Source organism: Diuraphis noxia, unplaced genomic scaffold (genome assembly GCF_037042655.1).
Source record: "Diuraphis noxia isolate RWA-SAM2 unplaced genomic scaffold, SU_Dnox_SAM2 contig0001, whole genome shotgun sequence".
NCBI classification, from domain to species: domain Eukaryota; kingdom Metazoa; phylum Arthropoda; class Insecta; order Hemiptera; family Aphididae; genus Diuraphis; species Diuraphis noxia.
The window spans coordinates 95,282,588-95,303,917 of NW_028301711.1; the positions used below are offsets into that span (position 1 = coordinate 95,282,588).

The 21,330-nt window shown below is 28.9% G+C and overlaps 1 protein-coding gene and 1 pseudogene across 1 annotated transcript; both read left to right on the top strand.

The window, feature by feature from the left end:
• Positions 1–21,330, top strand: part of LOC149062534 (52 kDa repressor of the inhibitor of the protein kinase-like) — a 177,648-nt pseudogene that overhangs the window by 52,847 nt on the left and 103,471 nt on the right.
• Positions 19,393–20,713, top strand: LOC149062537 (uncharacterized). Its single transcript, XM_089216136.1, has 2 exons — positions 19,393–19,944; positions 20,371–20,713. The coding sequence occupies exons 1-2, from the start codon at positions 19,626–19,628 to the stop codon at positions 20,700–20,702; spliced, it is 651 nt and encodes a 216-aa protein (XP_089072262.1). The 5' UTR covers positions 19,393–19,625; the 3' UTR covers positions 20,703–20,713.

Below are 21,330 nucleotides of genomic sequence, written 5' to 3' on the forward strand. Positions count from 1 at the left end.
ATGTTAAGAGAGCAAGCGGATGGGAAACACACAATGACTTAGTAGCTAAAATAAAACTAAATTCATCAACTATAAAAATTCACCCTCATGTATTGATGTATGTTAAGATGTAATCGTACATCATTACTATAATTATATATTATTAAAGTAATGTAGTATAAGGTAAATACTATAATACATATTAACTTATTTTTTATATATATAAAAAGTAATTTTCTTTCTTTATTATAATTTAGTTTTAGCAGTGATTTTTTAATATGCAATTTTAATTTTGTGTCCGCTGCCCAGCCACATTGAGTATTTTTTTTTTATTAAAATTTATTTTTTTTATATTAAAAATTGTTTAGTAGTTATTGAACATTGAATATTATACTTAATTGTATTCACGATTTTTATTCTTTTTATTATATATAAATTAACCATATGTATAATTTTTTGTTTATCAAAATCCTACAGTATACCTACCTAATCAATTACAATTGTATTACATACGATCATATACACAATATAATATTATAATGTAGTTTTTATACGCAAACGTTGAAGTAAGAGGTTGTATTTTGTATAGGTATACGCCGATTGCTTCCGACGCATGTAGGTACACCATTGAACACTCAAAATAATTAAAATATAACACTTTATTACTATAAGTGATCAAATGTAAGTTTTCATTTTTATTAGCAACATTTGTTACATTCATTTCTTCTATTAATGTCGGTATTTTATTTGGAATTACACCATAAGGATAAGTGAGTGGGTAGGCAGGTAAAATATCTATTATATGAGGTATATTATTTAACATTTTTTAAATAATACATTGTTATAATACGTATTATTACACGCATTATTCATAGTCTTCAATTCTGTGAAAAATATGACATAAAAAAATTTTGAAAACTAGTTTTCAATTAGGTTTCAAATTATTTCCAAATTATTGATTAATTCCGAATAAGTTCCAAAATATTAGCGAAGGATCAAGGTCGATACGACAGAGTGGGGGGGGGGGGGGGGTAGGTTAGGTTAGGGGTGAAGTTGCCCCCCCATCGAAAAAATTGTTTGCTGGTAAAAATTTTAGGTTCCAAATTTCGAAAACAAGGTTCCAATTAGTTCCAAATTAGTTCCAAAATATTGGCCCAGGTTTGAGGTCGATACGACAAAGTGGAGGGGCCGCGTGAAGTTGGCCCCCCCCAACCGAAAAAATTCTGTGCTGGTTAAAATTTGAGGTTCCAAATTTCGAAAACAAGGTTCCAATTAGTTCCAAATTAGTTCCAAAATATTGTCGAAGGTTTGAGGTCGATACGACAAAGTGGGGGGGCCGCGTGAAGTTGGCCCCCCCAACCGAAAAAATTCTGTGCTGGTTAAAATTTGAGGTTCCAAATTTCGAAAACAAGGTTCCAATTAGTTCCAAATTAGTTCCAAAATATTGGCGAAGGTTCGAGGTCGATACGACAAAGTGGGGGGGCCAACTTCACGCAACTATATTTAATAGTAATTAATACATGAAAACAATGTTACGAATACGAAAAAATACGTAAAAATCATTTCATCAACAACTGTTTGTAATCACTTATTCTCTAATCAATGGTCCCGTGACAGGCAGCGCTGTTAATTTGCACGCACGCCACGCGGTTCAAAAATCGCTATGTAGAATTATACGCCGATTCCCAACCTGAGTAGATAACCATGGTTGTTACGTAATAATAACTTGGGAATCCTAGCTTACTGGCAAATACATTCATGGTTAACTATCTTAATACTAATGTAATATAACTAATTTCCCGAGGTATGTGTCAGCATGAAAACTCTTACCTTTCCGCTGTCTTGAGGTGTTGACTGGGCGTATTCCTCTGCGGGGAGCCAATTTGACGCGGCCTCGGCGGTGACAGAGACGATGAGGGTCCGCGGAAGGCCGGTCGAGGATATGTAAAAACAAAATAAACACTTGTCGTTCACTTGATCACTGTGGCTGGGCCACGTTTATTGTAGTAACAAGAATTTAAGAATTCTTTTAAAAAAACAGAGAAAGCGTGTGTCGGGGTGTGCGTATCGGCGCACAGGTGTCGGCGTATCCGTATCGAAGTGTATTTTTCGAAGGTCGGTGAACGAGAGACCGACCGGCGGAAGCCGATACGCGTCCGGCGCGACTTGTCTTCCCGTCCCGCCTTGTGACGTTGCGGCGCGGTGGGAGAGTCGACTATCGCGCGGTCGAATCCCGTGGTGGCGGTTGAAAAGAGCGTAGACAGATCGCTGCGGCACCTGTACTTTGTACTGGTTGCCGTTACGGACACGGTCACACGCATATTTTGAGTACCATGATACTTGAAATTTTCGTATTGATTTCCCGTCAACCATTTCCAAACTTAAACGTGGTGTTGGTTTTTTCGTTTTTAATTGAAGTTTATGTTCGAAAGAATAGTTATGAATTTCTACTTTTAAAATTTCACTAATTATATCTGAACACTCCATATTAATAAATCCGATGTCGTGGCGTAACAATCGACGCCACGGCGACGTCGATAATAACTAATAAGTATTGACTATTGAGGTAATTACGAACGGCGAGACGTGTCTCATAGAGTACATAGTAAACCCCTCTCTGATTAACATCTCCCCAGTACCCGCGCGCCCATATTTGTGAGACGTTGCGTCGCAACGTCTCGTCTATTAGATATAATACCATATTTGGAATGACCCGTATCGACAGCTCGTACGCACGGCCGTATCGCGCGCTTCTAATCTATTTTAAGAAATCCATAAATGTACAACACTAAAACAAAAAACCGATTTTAATAAATACTGAAACATATTATACATCATATTTTATTTAATAATATAAAATAAAATTCAAAATTTCTAATATTAAATAAAACAAAATAATAATTTGTTGGTCCCGTGTTCTAATTTCTATATGGGAAGACGTTGTCTCTTTGTCTCCTATGACGCTACGCCACTGGTAAATAACCTGCTTATGGCCTACAATGAGGAGTTACCGATAACTAACGAAAAAAAGGATCTTATTAATTTATTACCCCTAATACCTGAAGTATTTCATCAGTGCTATATTAATTTAAAAACTAAAAAGGTTACTGATCCTATTATTTCTGATAAAGAAGACATTTAGACATAATATTATAATACTTTAAATAACTAATTTTTAGGTAAGTACTTTATTAAATGTTGTGCAATCGTTTTATTTATCTAAATTCAATAAATTGTATGTTATTTTATTTTAAAATTTATATATTCTAGTTAATTAATATTATCAAATGTTCGATGTAATAATAATATCTATAAAGGAAACTAAACACCAGTTAGTAAATAGTTTATGATAACGGCTTAACTTGTATAATGTTTACCTACACTTATATTTTTTGTTGTAGTTTTATTAACGTTTATTTTTATTGTTTTTACTGTTAACATTATGTACAATATAATGAATAAAGGAATATCATATTATTTTATATTATAAAAAAAACCTATTCATTGGTTTTGATAAACTGTATTTTTATTTATTACCTATCTATAAGAAACAAAAAATACAAGTTATTAATACTTATATTTTAAAAACCTAAGTTTGATTGTGATCAAGACAATATTATTAATTCGTAAAAATAGTTGCTACAAGTCAATGACCTGAAATATTATTGATGGTAATGGTAACAAGTCATAATATGAGAAGGGGATAAGTCATACAATTGAAAATGTATTGATGACAATGGTAACAAGTCAGAATATGAGAAAGTAGATAAGTCATTTTAGTATTAATTTTAAATGCTAAAAGTCATAAGTAATTAAAAAAATTGAAAAAAATTATTTGAGTTCCTTAAAAATATTTTAAAATATATATAATAATATTATAAAAAAATCTAACTCTTAAAACTGAACTCAATTTAAAGCATTTTAAAACATTTTATGCTGTTTTTTTATATCCTGAAAAGTAGCTGTTTTTGACTTGTCCCACTTTACATGAACTCCGTCCAACTAATAACTTGTTCTTCGTGGAGATATCCTCTAAACATTATAGACTTTAGATTTATTGTAAAATCGTATTTAGATAGGAAAGGTAAGACTGTCAAAAAATTTAAAAATAATATGCCTGGACCCGATTTTGCTCTTTTTTTTATCAAGCGTCACAGACAAATGTTAAGTCAAAGATTATGTCAGAACATTAAACGGACCCAAACTCAAGTTTCCAAACAATGTATAAATTCGTATTTCGATAATTTAGAAAAATTGTTAAATAATGTGCCACCAGAAAACATCATAAAATATGATGAAACAAACCTTACAGATGATCCTGGTAGAGCAAAAGTCATTACTAAAAGAGGCTGTAAGTATCTGGAAAGAGTTATGAACTCGAGCAAAGCATCAACTTCCATAATGTTTGCTTGCACTGGGAATGGGGAACTCCTCCCACCATACACTGTGTACAAAGCATTGTATTTATATGACTCGTGGATTGTCGGTGGTCCCTCAAAATCGAGATATAACCGTAGTAAATCGGAATGGTTTGATTCACAATGTTTCGAAGCTTGGCTCATAAAAGTGGTACAATAGAAGGAATAAGAATGTGTTTCAAATATTATGTAGAGTTTGTATTTTTACCACCTAATTCAACCCATCTAACACAACCACTAGACGTCGCTTTTTTCCATCCGTTAAAAATAGCTTGGCGTAAAATTTTAACATGGAAGTATGGAGCTGGTAGTAAGGAGTCAAGTGTCCCTAAAGAACAATTTCCGAAACTATTTAATAGATGCAATTAAAGAAAAATAAATTGTAAATATACAATCTGGATTTAAAAAGTGCGGAATTATAGCCATGAATAGGGATTCAGTTTTAAATATGTTACCTGAAGATGGACCTGACTGTAGTAATTCTGATAGCGAAATAATTAATGATTAACTTGTATCAATTCTTAAAGAAATGCGATACCCATCCACTCAACAACAAATAACTAGAAAAAACGTAGGCGACTTGATGTTGAACCTGGTAAGAATGTCAAATTAAAAGAGAACAGTGATGAAAGTGAAATGAACGAAAACGAAGTTGTTTTAAGTACCTAATGACAAAAATAAGTATTCAAAAGATGAAGACGATGAATCACAAAAAACCGAGTTATTAAGCAATACTACAAACCTAATAGGTTAGTTGTTTATTCATTTAGTAATCTTAAAGTTAACGATTGGATTGTTGGTGACTCTAAAAATTGTTCAGAAGCAAAAAATTCAGCTTAGATCTGAAGCTATTATTAAGGTGATTATTACCACGCAAAACTATTTGCAATGATTCAATGAGGCCTCTTTTTAAATTTGGAATCATATTTGTTTGAATAGATGTTTGATCCGACTCTGGCATAAAATATATTTGTAAAAAACCAGTTAAAACCATCTAATATAAACAAATATGGTCGCAGATATGAGGAAAATCAAAAATCATTTGCGCTCAGTTTGTACTATAATTCACCCAAGATGTACAATTTTATGCGCAAGTACTTGTGTTTTCCTACAGTGAGATCTATACGAAATTCGCTTCAGTCCTTGCAAGTTTATTGTGGAATAAATTTAAATGTCCTGGAGGTTTTGAAAACCAAGTTTTTAGATGCTCCAGCAGAAAATAAGCTCGTATCAATAATAATGAATGAAATTCCATTAAAAAAATTAATTTCTTATAACTCACAGAATGACCAGTTTAGTGGATTTGAAGATTTAGGTACTGATGGTTTGTTTGACATAAAATCCAATCAATGCTGTGATCAAGCACTAGTTATAATGATAGAAAGTTTAACAAGGCCCAGGAAACAAATTGTTGGATATTTTTTTTCAAAAGGACCAGTTTCTAGTAGCAAATTTAAAGACATTTTAATACATACGATTGATAAAGTTAGAGAAGCTGGTTTCATTCCCAAAGTAATCATCTGTGACCAAGGTACAAACAACATAGGTACAGTCAATGTCAGATAAATTGAGACGACGACGGTGGCGCTTTTCAGCAAGTTTAGCCCAAACTAGTCGCTGGCAGAGTGGTGCAAAGGTTACACAGTTAGCTACGACGCGTGCAGTCGCCAGTTCGAACCTGACTCAAGGCAACAATTTTTCTCCAGAATTTTCTGTACTCACTCGCATTACATCGTTCTCGCCCTGCACTGATTTAGGTGTAGAACCACTACAGCCATAACAAACTATTTTTACCTATGCATAAAGGTAGGATAGATAATATTAACGCATTAAAACTGTTATACAACAAGTTAAATGAAAAATATGGCATAGAATTTTTAATGACAGGACGGCCTACCCAAGACTGCATTGAAAATGTGTTTTCTATTGTAAAAAGTAAAGGAGGTAATACTATACTGGATGCTACAAAATAAATTTCACTCTACCATTCGTATGTGTATGTGCAATAGTTTATTGACGCCACCAGAAAGTAGCAATTGTGAAACTGATGCAGTGCAGTTTTTAACAAAATTTAGTGACCTGAAAAATATTAAAATAGAAATGAAATTAATAAACAATATTAATAAAGATCAATTGTGTAACACAGAAGATCTGTCAGACTTAGATTTATTACCAATAAATATCCAAAACATATTGATGGAGGATTATCAGGCTTGTGCCACTGGATATATAACTGGATGGGTTTGCAGTAAGCTAATTCATTCTGAATGTATCCAGAATCTGACAATACACATATAAATATGAAGGCTTATGAAAATGCAAAATCATTATTTCCTTTTAAAAATACACTGGAATATTCAAAAAAGGTAACCTGTATATTTTATTTAAATATAGAACGACTTTTATTAGAAAATAAATTTGGCATACGAAAAGAAATTATGAAGATCATTGATTTAGCTTGTTAAACTTTTAACTTTAAACATTTTAAAAAGTTTAAAGTTAATAGTTAATCTAATTCTTTTTTTAACTCAGTTAAGTTAAAAGTTATATGAACATTTTCAATTAACTTATTAACTTAAGTTAAGTTATTTTTTTTTTTATATATATATAATATCTATATAAATAATAAAAATCCTAAATATTATTGACCACAGGAAATAGCCAATAGCTTTTTTATATATAGGTATTGAATTAATATAATTATGTAGTAAGTATGAAAAAAATACAAAATTGAAAATGCCGAAATAAATACAATCTTTTGATTTATTAACACACTAATACAGACAACTGACAAGTATTCTACATTTTTTTTTAAATTATTAAATAAAAATAACATGGTATTTAAGAATGTACTCTGAATACTTTTTTAGGAAACTAAAAGTCTAAAACTGTTTGAGAATATAGCCAACTATATACTTCATTATATTTATTATTTAATTATTTATAAATTAACTTAACTCGAATTTGATTAAAAGTAACTCGTTATTTATTAAGTTTATATCAATTAAAATAAGTTAAGTTAAAAATTAAGTTTACGAAAATTAAATTTTAAAAAGTTAAGTTAAAAGTTAAAATTAACTTAACTTTTAACTTTTTAACGCGTTTATGCCCAGGCTTGCATATTACTAAGGTTTATTATTGCTGTGCTTGGGGCTGTTCAAATAAATTATATCCCTCGGTATGCTGGTATTTGTATTAGAGTAAATTATGAATAAACTAACAATTTTTCTTGCATAAACTATATATAAAAACTTAACTCCACTCAAAATCTGTTTAAAATAATAATTGTTTTTAAAGATTATTAAGTTTAAACATTATAATATTATAATTATAAGTACCTATAACAGTTTATTTTATAACACTGTTGTTCAATTGCTTATCATCAATAATATAAAACATAAACATTCACCTCTTAGATAAGGATGGCGGCCATTTTACTGGCGACAATAATAATATCGAAGTTGGCTATCTAGTATTTTTATATATCTGTGGTAGCTACTATCTATTGACTATCACACTTCGATAACAGAAAACGATTGTCGATTTTAATCGTGTTTCGTACAATGTAGATTCATAGTATTCATACATATAAGCACTGGTAGCACTCATCGTGTGACCACAAGTTTGAAAAAAGTTATAACTTAAAAAGTATTATTTATCTATCTATCTATTTCTAAGCTGAACTCGCTGGGGGCGCAGTTGCATACCCTGCACCCTGTGTGCACGCCTATGTTTTCTTATGCAAGTACCTGATCTAAGGACTAATTTTATTATACTTTAATATTAATCATATTATATAATCATTCAGTAATATTCATTATATTTTGATACGATTTCCAAAAAAAATAATTATAGGTACATTAATTATAAACTATGGTATCATCCCATTTCGCCGAATCCCACTTGGACGACAAAAAAACCAGTTTTATATGGATTGATAATAAATCCCATTTGGCTTAATCCTATTTTTCCTAATCCCATTTTGCCGAAAACCACGGGTTATTACTCGGGGCTTGGTAAGTTCCCACACGAAACATAGCACGTAAGCGAGTACATATGTAAGTTCCCACTCGAAAAAAATTACGGCCGTACGTAAGTTCCCACACGGAAAAAGTTAAGTTATTAAGACTTAGGAATGAGAACTTAAAATTTGTTTTATTTTTGTATTAGATAAAAAAAATCCAATTAAATTTTTTTAGGTATAAAATAATAATAATAGGTAATAGAAAAAAAATCAAATTTTATTTGGTTTATTGCGAAAGCTCAAACACTTCACATAGCCATAGTATCATACTGTGTATAATTATTTTTAAGTTACAAAAGTTATATAAGTTATTTGTCAGTCCTAAATCTGAATAAAGTGGGAAGGAAGTTTGTGTTTGGCAAGGCTGAGCATTAACGAATTAAAAGTTAAAATTATAAGCAATTTATATTATAAACATTATTATGTGTCTAAAATTTTTATTTTGAAAATACGAAAATTTTAACTTTAAATTAAGTTAAGTTACTTTTCTTTGCCCAGCCTTGGTGTTTGGTATAATTTTTTTTCGTGTAGGAACTTACGTGTAAGTGTATTTTTTTTCGTGTGGGAACTTACGTACGAATATCCAGGGGTAATTTTTACCTGTTATATCTCGTGTGGGAACTTACATTCGCACTTTTACTCATCAGGGCTTTTTTTTTAGGAAATATGCTACAACAATAATATACTACTACAGTCCCCTAAAGTGGAACATTTTAGAATAATAGAACTTTATTTTCTTTACATGTGTTATCTACGCTTTTGATGAAAATCGATATAATATTATTAAAACGGGAAGTAAGCTATTTCAGGTGACATCTTCGCGGAAACATCGTTCCGTAATCTTATCGCTGATAAAGTGACAATAATAATAAAAACGTACATCTACAAATATTACACATATAATGATGGGTTTACGCACAGTCACGTTCTTTAGCCTGCAGTCACCGTTTTCACTCGTAGTACTATTATAGTCAAATAAGTTTTGTATTTTGAAAGTGAATGATAATTAATATGTCTTGGTATAAAATTAATTCAAACCGTGGCCACCCGCTGTTAGTAGTAGATAATTATATACATAGGATTGATACATCTAATGAAAATAACAGACCATACGAGGACAATTATTAACCACAACTCAACAGGACTATAAGTCGACCACATCCAAACATTTTTATTTCGATCAAAGAACTAAAAAACCAGCAGCAAAATGTTGAGCTTGATATTCTTTCCTAAAAAAATGTAATCAAGCTCCAAAAATTAGAAAAAAGTACAAAACGTTGGAAGACAGACTAAAAATTGCAAAAGAGCGGTAAATAATAATAAATTTATTATACAATTATAATATTATATTAATTGTTACAATTATGTTTTAAATTTTAATTTAGCCTTGGGAATGGACAAATAACCATTATGGAATATCTAGACGCAATCATCTACCACTTTCATATGGAATAAAAAAAAAAATTACTAATTATGTTAACTTATTAAGTTTTTAGCTTTTATGTCTTAAATGACTTTATATGATTTTATTTGACTTATGTGAATTTTTAACCGGACGATATAAATAAAATTAATATTTTTTTTTAACTTACAATGAAACAAAATTGTATTTAATTATGATTCAGCGAGTTGGGTTTCGGCGAGATGGGTATCGGCGAAATGAGTTTTCGGCGAAACGGGCCTAAATCTAAACTATACAGGGTGATTTTTTTATCATGAACCAGTTAATATCTCGGTAAGTATTAGGAATTTTAAAATAATTTTTTTTTTAAACTTTCTAGGTTTTACTATTTTACACTGTGTTACAATTTTCATAATTTTAACTACCTCCCTTATTAGATAAAACACTATCAACTTTAGATTTTCAAATGGTAATACCTATTTTTAATAACGAAAATCTATAAACATACTGAAAAAAATAATTTTAACGTTTACAGAATTTTATTTGAGTAATTAGTTTGCGACTTATTAATGCTTAAATATTCGTTCAATTTGCTGCTACTGGGCAATTTTACAAACCCAACAGTAAAAACCAGAAGTCAAAATGAAATTTTATCTCAATTTAACAATACCCATAACGGTCATTATCGATAATAACAAGATAGATAAACAATACCAATAAAAAAAAAAAAAAAAAAAAAAAAAGGTGTCTTATCATCACTCCCACCCGAACGCCAAGTGTCGGTGAACGACTAGCCAGCAGAAGCGCAGCTGTATCAGCTATAAAGTATAAAAATAACATTTTAACATTTTACACTTTACCATCATGGTTACAAAATATATCACTGGTTACTGATTCCTGGTATACGATCTTATCACGTATTAGTAGATAGACGATAATAAATGTCGGTAAACCGTTTCTGAAAACATGTGGTTAATCGTTATTCGTTAATGTTAGTTTTCCATTATCAAGTATGGAATATTAATTATAAATTAATTACTATTCTTTGACTGTTTAACCAAAGAAAACGTTTTAAGTAAATACTATGTTATGTCGTTATGTGTATTATTTAAAATATAAATTTAAAGGTTAAGCCAATTATTCCAATGCATACCATACCACGAATAATAATACGTATCTTAATTCGTGATGCATACCTGTTATATTTTTTGATCGTGTTTTAATGTTGTATTTTGGTTAACAAATTTGAATTTAATTAAAAATATACCTCTTTCCAATCAGTAATATTATAAGGTATTTGGGAATCAGATTTCGTACTTTGCCGACACCTTATTTGTATAATTTATTGGTAAGTTCAATCCAAATTTAATATATTAGAATTTTATTTATTTTTTTATTAAATGATTTATACATATTATTGACAAATAATAACCATGGTTCAAATATTTTAATTTTATTTCAGTGGCAATTAGTAGAGTTTATATGATTAATCAAAAAATACAATGAACTATATGACTAGAAAGCTTAATTTGACCAGCAATTAATGCAAATATTTTAATACTAAATTCTTCTAAAATGATCTTAGTATGAGCCCTACTAATTATGTTTCATTTTAAATAGTAAAACTTACTTGCATTAAAGACTCCAACTGAACAACAATGGACAAATAGCCTTCTTTATAAAATTCTGATTATGTTTCATTTTAAATAGTAAAACTTACTTGCATTAAAGACTCCAACTGAACAACAATGGACAAATAGCCTTCTTTATAAAATTCTGATTCGGACACATCAGATACTGTTTTTTTATGAACTTTTAAAAATTGTTCATATGAACTTGGAAATTCATCCATCTTACTCATGTTTTTTAATGAAAAAAAATTGTATTTAACAGAAAAGTAATATATGTATTTAAAAGTAACTCTGTGAGATGTTAACTCAACGGAGAACAGATAAAATGTGAAAAACCAATAGTACTATAAATGTATGAGATAGATAGGTACCTTTATCTTTTTTATGTGTGTGAAACATGTCATATTCATCATTAAATCAATTATGTTTTATATTGATATGTAGGTATACATATAGGTATGTAACTTAGATAACTAAAATTAAATAAATTTGGAAAACCCAATGCTTTATGTTAAGAAGATATTATGTTGTATATTTTGTTAATTTATTTAAGTTTATTATTTGTTAATTATACATAATACATATGTGTTTATTTAATATAATTTATATTTCTATATCAGATTGACGAGTAAATTACAAAATAAATATTTTTTAAAAACAGTATGGTGTATCTTAATTTCTATAGTAAATGATTATACTAAACAGATAACATATATTCATTTTAAAACAAAGTAAATCAACAATTTCTATGTATTTAGAAAAATAATTTATAAATATGCAGATAAAAATGTATTATTTATGTACTTGGATTCAAGATTTAGAGCCAAGACTAAAGTAGTTAAAGGTCTATTCACACATTCCTTTTTTTTTTTTTTTAAGTTATATAATATGTTTACAAAGCTCCTGTCATTTAAGGTTTTCATTTCATTAAAAATAAATAATTACAAATCAATCTGTGTATACTAAAAAAAAAAAAAATAGAATAGGTAAGTCATTTTGATTACATGTTTTGTGCATTGAGGAAGTGAGTCAATCTGATGCGAGGCTATAGGCCCAGGGCCTGTTGTTCATAGTGCCTACCCGACTTTCCATTTATAAATATTAAATATTCAGGGATATTTTTTTTATATAGTGTATAATTTGCATTTCATATTAAAAATAACTTGTGTAGTTGTGTGTGAATAGACAAATAATGGACATTAATTCATTACTAAATTATCTAAGGAAATAAACACATTAGTTATCAATAATTTTACTAGAGTATGAACAAATTTCCGTAGTGCAAGTTATTGCAGGATTTGGGTAAGGTCATAACTAATAAAAAATATTAACACTTAACATGTCCACTACCCTAGATAAATTAATAAAAATTAAATGAACATTAAACATACTTTATATGTATTATCTACTCTAGATTGCAACATATTTTTAGGGCTATGGATGTTTTAAAAAATTATTCAATTTTACACTTATTTTTGAAATTATGTTAATTTTTAATTAATATTTTATGATATAAAAATCTTTTAATATTACGTAAAACTGGCACTACCGTATTCAAAAAAAATTTTCAATTTACCAATTTAGGTTAATAAAAACTCCATAGCCCTAATTATAGAAAATAGTAAATCAATAACTTAACTTAACTTAATTATTTAAACATAAAATTAACAATTAATGTGACAATCAACAAATGTTACAAATATAGAAGTAGTTGCGGTCTTGATGCTGCGCTGTTTTCTTTTTTCATCTGAATGAAACTGAAAAAAAAACATTAAGTTATTTATAGAAATGATTTATTGTATAAAAAAATTGTTTATCCATACTTATTAAGTTATCAGTTGAGATGTACTATGCTGTGACTAACCACAATAACAAATTGTATTTGTTCATCCAATCTTGTTATAAATATTTGAATTAAAAGTTAGTACTACAAATTGCAATTGAAATTTGAAAGAAAACAAAATTAATTTTCTAAAATATAAGCAAAAATTATGATAAATATCAAATTATTTATTTTATAAAAAAAATTCATACTTACATAATAATTTGTTTAGATTGTTTAAAGATTAAAATATAATATGTAAAGAAATATGGATATTTTATTCTTTTATTCCATATTAATTTATAGTCATCGGATACCAGTAGCAAGCAATGTAAATTTGCATTAATTGCTGGTCAAATTAAGCTTTCTAGTCATATAGTTCATTGTATTTTTTGATTAATCATATAAACTCTACTAATTGCCACTGAAATAAAATTAAAATATTTGAACCATGGTTATTATTTGTCAATAATATGTATAAATCATTTAATAAAAAAATAAATAAAATTCTAATATATTAAATTTGGATTGAACTTACCAATAAATTATACAAATAAGGTGTCGGCAAAGTACGAAATCTGATTCCCAAATACCTTATAATATTACTGATTGGAAAGAGGTATATTTTTAATTAAATTCAAATTTGTTAACCAAAATACAACATTAAAACACGATCAAAAAATATAACAGGTATGCATCACGAATTAAGATACGTATTATTATTCGTGGTATGGTATGCATTGGAATAATTGGCTTAACCTTTAAATTTATATTTTAAATAATACACATAACGACATAACATAGTATTTACTTAAAACGTTTTCTTTGGTTAAACAGTCAAAGAATAGTAATTAATTTATAATTAATATTCCATACTTGATAATGGAAAACTAACATTAACGAATAACGATTAACCACATGTTTTCAGAAACGGTTTACCGACATTTATTATCGTCTATCTACTAATACGTGATAAGATCGTATACCAGGAATCAGTAACCAGTGATATATTTTGTAACCATGATGGTAAAGTGTAAAATGTTAAAATGTTATTTTTATACTTTATAGCTGATACAGCTGCGCTTCTGCTGGCTAGTCGTTCACCGACACTTGGCGTTCGGGTGGGAGTGATGATAAGACACCTTTTTTTTTTTTTTTTTTTTTTTTTATTGGTATTGTTTATCTATCTTGTTATTATCGATAATGACCGTTATGGGTATTGTTAAATTGAGATAAAATTTCATTTTGACTTCTGGTTTTTACTGTTGGGTTTGTAAAATTGCCCAGTAGCAGCAAATTGAACGAATATTTAAGCATTAATAAGTCGCAAACTAATTACTCAAATAAAATTCTGTAAACGTTAAAATTATTTTTTTCAGTATGTTTATAGATTTTCGTTATTAAAAATAGGTATTACCATTTGAAAATCTAAAGTTGATAGTGTTTTATCTAATAAGGGAGGTAGTTAAAATTATGAAAATTGTAACACAGTGTAAAATAGTAAAACCTAGAAAGTTTAAAAAAAAAATTATTTTAAAATTCCTAATACTTACCGAGATATTAACTGGTTCATGATAAAAAAATCACCCTGTATATTATAATATTAATTTTTCAATAATAGAGGTTTGTTTTGTTATAGTCTTAAAGGCAAATAAACGCATTCAAAAAATAAATATTTATTCTGACTAGATTATACTTTTGATAAATAAATTGTTTGAATAAAAAAAAAACATATTGTTTTCAAACTGTAAGTAGACAATTATTTAAAACATAACTAAAACTACTTACATAATATAAGACGTAAGTTAACTATGTGTCGATGTTGACTTTATAGGTAATGTTTAACAAAACAGCAATATTGACTTACATGAGTGGTAAATTTGATATACTTAGATAATTTGTTATATAAATATTTAAATTTTGAATTAAAATTAAAATTTGTACCATAAACTGTGCCCTATAGGTATAGTTATTATAATTTATATCATGATTAATATTAACTGTTATTTACTAAATCATTACCCATCAGTTATCACTCGGCATATAATAATTAATTATCTTATCACAACAATCAAAACACATAAAACTAAATAAGGGGATTGAATAGGCAACCTACTATAATATGAAGCGCTACAGCGCCCCGTAGAAAATCTACGAGATTCCCGTATTCTAATGCAGTGGTTCTCAACCTTTTTTATACGACGACACCTTAATTTAGATCCATAAAAATGGCGACACACTTAAAATTTTTTTTATGGATTTTTGAAAAAGTAAAAATTACAAATCTATGTAAATTAATACATTTAAGTTCATGTTAGCACTTTATTTGAAAAAAACAAATCTTTTAAATTTACATAATCAAAATATAAACAATTTAAATTAGGTAGTAAAAAAATATTATTATAAAAACAGTGTTAGTTTATAATGGAAATTAGTGCGATACTTGTGATTGGCGAATTGAACATAAGTCTTCAATTCGTGGGCGAATTGTTGACAAACTTACGCGTAATTCACTTTCAATATCTTTAAGCGTTGACCTTTTTTTGGTTTTCGTTACTTCTAATATCGAAAATGCTGATTCACACATATATGATGTTGAAAAAGGAAGCAAAATTTGCAACGCTTTTTTGCTCACTTCTGGGTATTCGTTTTGCAAAGAAATCCAAAATGAATCATTTTCAGACATATAAAATTTAGATTTTAACATGGTATCTGATGATATTTCTAATAAGTGTTCTTTTTCCGTAGAAGATAAGTTTGCATTTTTAATATTTTCTTCTCCACATGGAAAATAACTCTTTAAATTTCGAGAAAGTGTCAATAAATGTTCGTGCATTATATTTTTTAATTCCGTTTTTTGATTTATGCTAAAATCATCATTTTTTATGCATGATAACCATAAATTAATTTTTTTTTTGAAACTTTCCATTTTATCACTTGTTGAAATTATGTTTTCATTACGACCTTGCATACTCGAATTTAAAACATTTAGTTTTTGAAAAATATCAGCAAGGTAAGCTAATTTAGCACACCACATTTGATCATCAATTTTATTTGCATAATTATTTATGTTTTCAGCTTCAAAAAAAATTTGTAATTGATCTTGAAGTTCCAATACATGATTTAATATTTTACCCCTTGAAAGCCAACGTATTTCAGTATGATACAACAAAGTAGTGTGTTCTGTACCGATATTTTTACATAATTCTTCAAATATTCTACATTTTACTGGTCGTTTTTTAATATAGTTAATCATTTCAATGACAGTTTTGAGAACATCACTTAATTCTCCCCCATCCGAACTTTTTACCATAAGAGCTTCACGGTGTAAAAAACAGTGAATTGTTATTAAGTTAGGTTTTTTATTTTTCGCGAGAGTCAGAAATCCTTTAAATCGGCCAGTCATCGCCGCTGCACCATCTGTGCAAATTGAAATGCAGTTCGACCATACCATATTATTTTCTTCGAAATAATTATCAACAGCATTGAAAATATCGCGCACAACACGGTGATCACAAATAAGGATAATGAGAACGTGCTTATTTACGTACCTACCTATAATACACATAATCCAAATTTACCATTTATCAGTTATGATTACGTCGAAATCATTACGAGGTAAGAATATCTTCATAATTGTTTTTCTTATCTCTGGATTTTAGTATTTCATCATAATGCTGAAATAATATCATATATGTCAAATGAAACTATATGTAATATATTAATATATAAATAACATAATATTTTGGCGACACACACCACGGTAATACGCGACACACTAGTGTGTCGCGACACACCGGTTGAGAACCACGGTTCTAATGTATAGTATTTTCTTATACTTATTGAAAACCGTTTTTGAATAGTCGTGGACACGAAAGCGCTAGTAGTCAGTTTTTATCACCATTTTATTCTCATTTATCATTACCTATAATCTTGAGTCCACGTGGCATGGCGTTATTTTCATTTATTTAAAATATCAACGGCCAACAGGAACGGCACGATTTTCATTGTGATTTTGTAGTTTTGTACTTAGTCTGCAATTTCATGTTCAAACCTACCACTGTCAGAACTAGGCAAGTATAGGCGAATACCATCGTAGGTACACCAAGATAAACAAACATAAGGTTAGTGACTTAAGTTTTAATATTGACATGTTCACTGTATGATAATCAAAAATAAACACCTACCTATTTTATTTGAATTTCAGCATGGTTTCTAAGAAATGTGTGATTAAAGGCTGTTTGAATTCCGATAAAAGAAAATACTTATTCCCCATCAATGACTTGGACTTTCCTCAATGGTTATTTAAAGGAAAAGTTCCGAAAAACTTATCAAATTTGTGCAAATCATTTTGAAACCATTTGTATTAGTCCTGACACAAATAATTAACTTAAATACCGATCTCTTCCAACTTAAAATCTTCCACGTAACATTTTGTTCTCCATGTATGTTTAGGATGTTTATTGTATATATGAATTTTGGAATAATTTGATTATTTTAACATTTTAACACTGTAATACCTTATGCTTAATCATACTTTATTTTAAAGTATTATTTTCTGTGTGATTAGTGTTATTGCTTGTGTTTGTAGGTGATGTATGTATTCACGTGTGTTTCTGATGTATGTATGTATGTATTTGATAATTTAATATTATTTATAGTTGAATCAGTTGAGACTACATTAAATTGGCCCAATAGAGTATCGCCGCCAGTATTGAAACAAAAGCCTATACAATATAATGGTGAGCCATTTCAAATAAACATTGCATTTTTTTAAATTTTTTACAAACAATTGTGAGTGTTATAATATGATATAGACAATTTAAATAGTATTGAACCAATGGAAACAAGATCATCAGCATCCAATAATGCTACCGACCATTCAGCAACAGTGATGTCAGAAAATATCAACCAAAGTATATCAAATAGTTAAGATTATTTTACTTAAAATATGTAAACAACATAATATTATGTTTTATTGAACATTAATTTTAATATATGTTTTAAGGATTTGGCTACAAGAAGAATTTGTTCAATGTTTATAAAACTGTAAATGATGAAGACACAGCCAAAAAAGTGCCAGTAAAACCAAAAACCAAAGTTAAATTAACATCTAATTGTAAAAATTTATAAGACTTGTCAAGCCTAAAATTAACTAAAAAATTATTTCGTTGATCAAAATAAGTTTTAACTTTTAAAAGTAAGACAGTAATGGCTCACAAATTATACCTAGCACGCGACCATCTATTGAAGTTGCATTGCATTTTGACACAGTACCATCAATTAATAATAATGACAACTCAAAATTCAATAGTAAATATGCAACCATCAATTTCTTATTAATTTTCCGTAAAAATGGCCCGAAGTATTAAAATCGCTGACTGGCCTGTCGCCTACCCAGTCCGCCCCTGCTGCGACTACTATATTTATTAAAAGTTCACACTTATATTTCTGCTTTTATTTATTCGTATATCTCTGCTAATGGTGTAGAACTAAAGACAAAAGCTGAAATATTGTTTTCCCGTTCGTTTTGTTCTTGTTTATAGTTTATGTACTTACTATATACTGTCAGTTCTTAATAATTTGTTATTATACAGTGTTTCACTCAAATGGTAACACGAAATATTTCCGTTCGGTGGCCTTGGATTGAATTGGGGTCTTTTCGAGGAGCTATGAAATACTAAAATACACATTTTGTGATCATTTTCGAATTTTTAATTCTTTTATTGTGCGTATGCGCAATAAAACTTACATTTTTTCAAATAGAAACACCTATTTTCAACACCATATTTCGATAGAACTATTTTTTTTAAGCAACTTTGATACACAAACTTTTTTCCTATCTCAAAAATTGACTGAACTACAGCAATCCTAAGTTTAAACAAAAAAAAAATTGTTGCTAAATTTTCAATGTTCTGTATTTTGACATTTTATTATTATTTTTGGTTGGAAGCAAGATAAATGGAAGGGTAGGCGTTTATAGGTTATTTAAATAAAGTTAAACATTTTATTTTTATAATTAAATATAAATTTAATTAATTATTTCAAAATAATTCTAATTGTATTGTGAATCAGATAGCACAAAATAATTGTATTTATAACGTTTTTATCGGCTGACTAGTGAATAACACTATGTAGTTCACTACTACCTACCTTCGTTTATCTTATTAAATGGGTACCTACTACCTACCTATTTTTGATTATTAAGTTATTTCACTGAAAGTTATAAATTCATAATTAAAATTTAATTATTCAAACCAAGAATACGTTCGTATTGGATACATTTGCATTGAATTCTGGTGTTTTTTATTGTTTTATTTTAATATTTCCGCATATTTATAATTCACAAATGGCTAGTTATAGTGAAAAAATGGATATGATAATAATTTTTAATGAGTGCCATCGAAATTCTCGCCAAGCTGCACAATTATACGCCGAAAGATATCCCAATAGATATCAACCGGCGCATAATTATTTTTTAAGGCTCGAAAATCAAATCCGAACTTATGGTTCATTTGGAAGTAGAGGTAATCGTCGTCAAATACCACAAGTACAGGCTGAAGTTAACGAAGAAACTGAAACACAAGTATTGGCGTATGTTCAAATTAACCCACGATCATCCATACGTCATATTGGAAATGAAGTTGGAATTAACCCACGCAAGGTACATTCAATTTAAAAAAAATTTAAACTTCGTCCCTATAAACCGGATTTAGTTCACCATCTTCGAGCGGAAGATAGTGAACGTAGATTTTTATTTATTGCATGGGTACTGGTAAAAATTGAAGATAATCCTCAATTTTTAAAGTATGTTCTTTGGACCGATGAAAGTAAATTTACCAATAATGGCGTGATAAATAAACAAAATAACCGTTTTTGGGCAAGTAATAATCCACATTGGGCAATTGAAACTAATTTCCAAACAGTGTGGGGAACCAATGTGTGGTGTGGAATATTAGGAGATTCCATAATAGGGCCCTACTTTTATGACGGAACCTTAAATGGAAGAAGATATTTAGATTTTCTCTCTAACCATTTATCACCAATGTTGGAAAATGTTCCTTTAAATATTCGGGAAAACTTGTTTTTTCAACAAGATGGTGCTCCGGCACATAATGCTATTGTTGTTAGACAATACCTTGACGAGAAGTTTGGAAATAATTGGATGGGAACAAATGGACCGATAGCTTGGCCAGCGCGTTCACCGGATTTGACACCACTTGATTTTTTTCTTTGGGGTCATTTAAAAACTGTAGTTTATGCTGATCCACCAATTAACCTTCGGCATTTAAAACAAAATATCACCGAAGCATGCACAAGACTGACCAAGGAACAAATAACGGCAGCTTCTCTAGATGAAGTCAAGCGCCGCTTACAATCATGTTTACTTAACAACGGGGAAAACTTTGAACAATTTATAAGGTGATTTGTATTATTTGTAATAATATGTTTAAAAATAAGTAATTAAATTTAAACTTAATTATAAAAATAAAATGTTTAACTTTAAAAAAAAAAAACTTTATTTAAGTAACCTATAAACGCCTGCCCTTCCATTTATCTTGCTTCCAACCAAAAATAATAATAAAATGTCAAAATACAGAACATTGAAAATTTAGCAACAATTTTTTTTTTGTTTAAACTTAGGATTGCTGTAGTTCAGTCAATTTTTGAGATAGGAAAAAAGTTTGTGTATCAAAGTTGCTTAAAAAAAATAGTTCTATCGAAATATGGTGTTGAAAATAGGTGTTTCTATTTGAAAAAATGTAAGTTTTATTGCGCATGCGCACAATAAAAGAATTAAAAATTCGAAAATGATCACAAAATGTGTATTTTAGTATTCCATAGCTCCTCGAAAAAACCCCAATTCAATCCAAGGTCACCGAACGGAAATATTTCGTGTTACCATTTGAGTGAAACATACTGTATAGTGTATTTTGTTGAAAGTGAAAAAAATTGTTGGTGACCTATGTATAACATTTCTGTAAGTATAACATAATATATATTTATTTATATGTATGTTTTAATTAATTAACAACTTATTAATACTATGATAA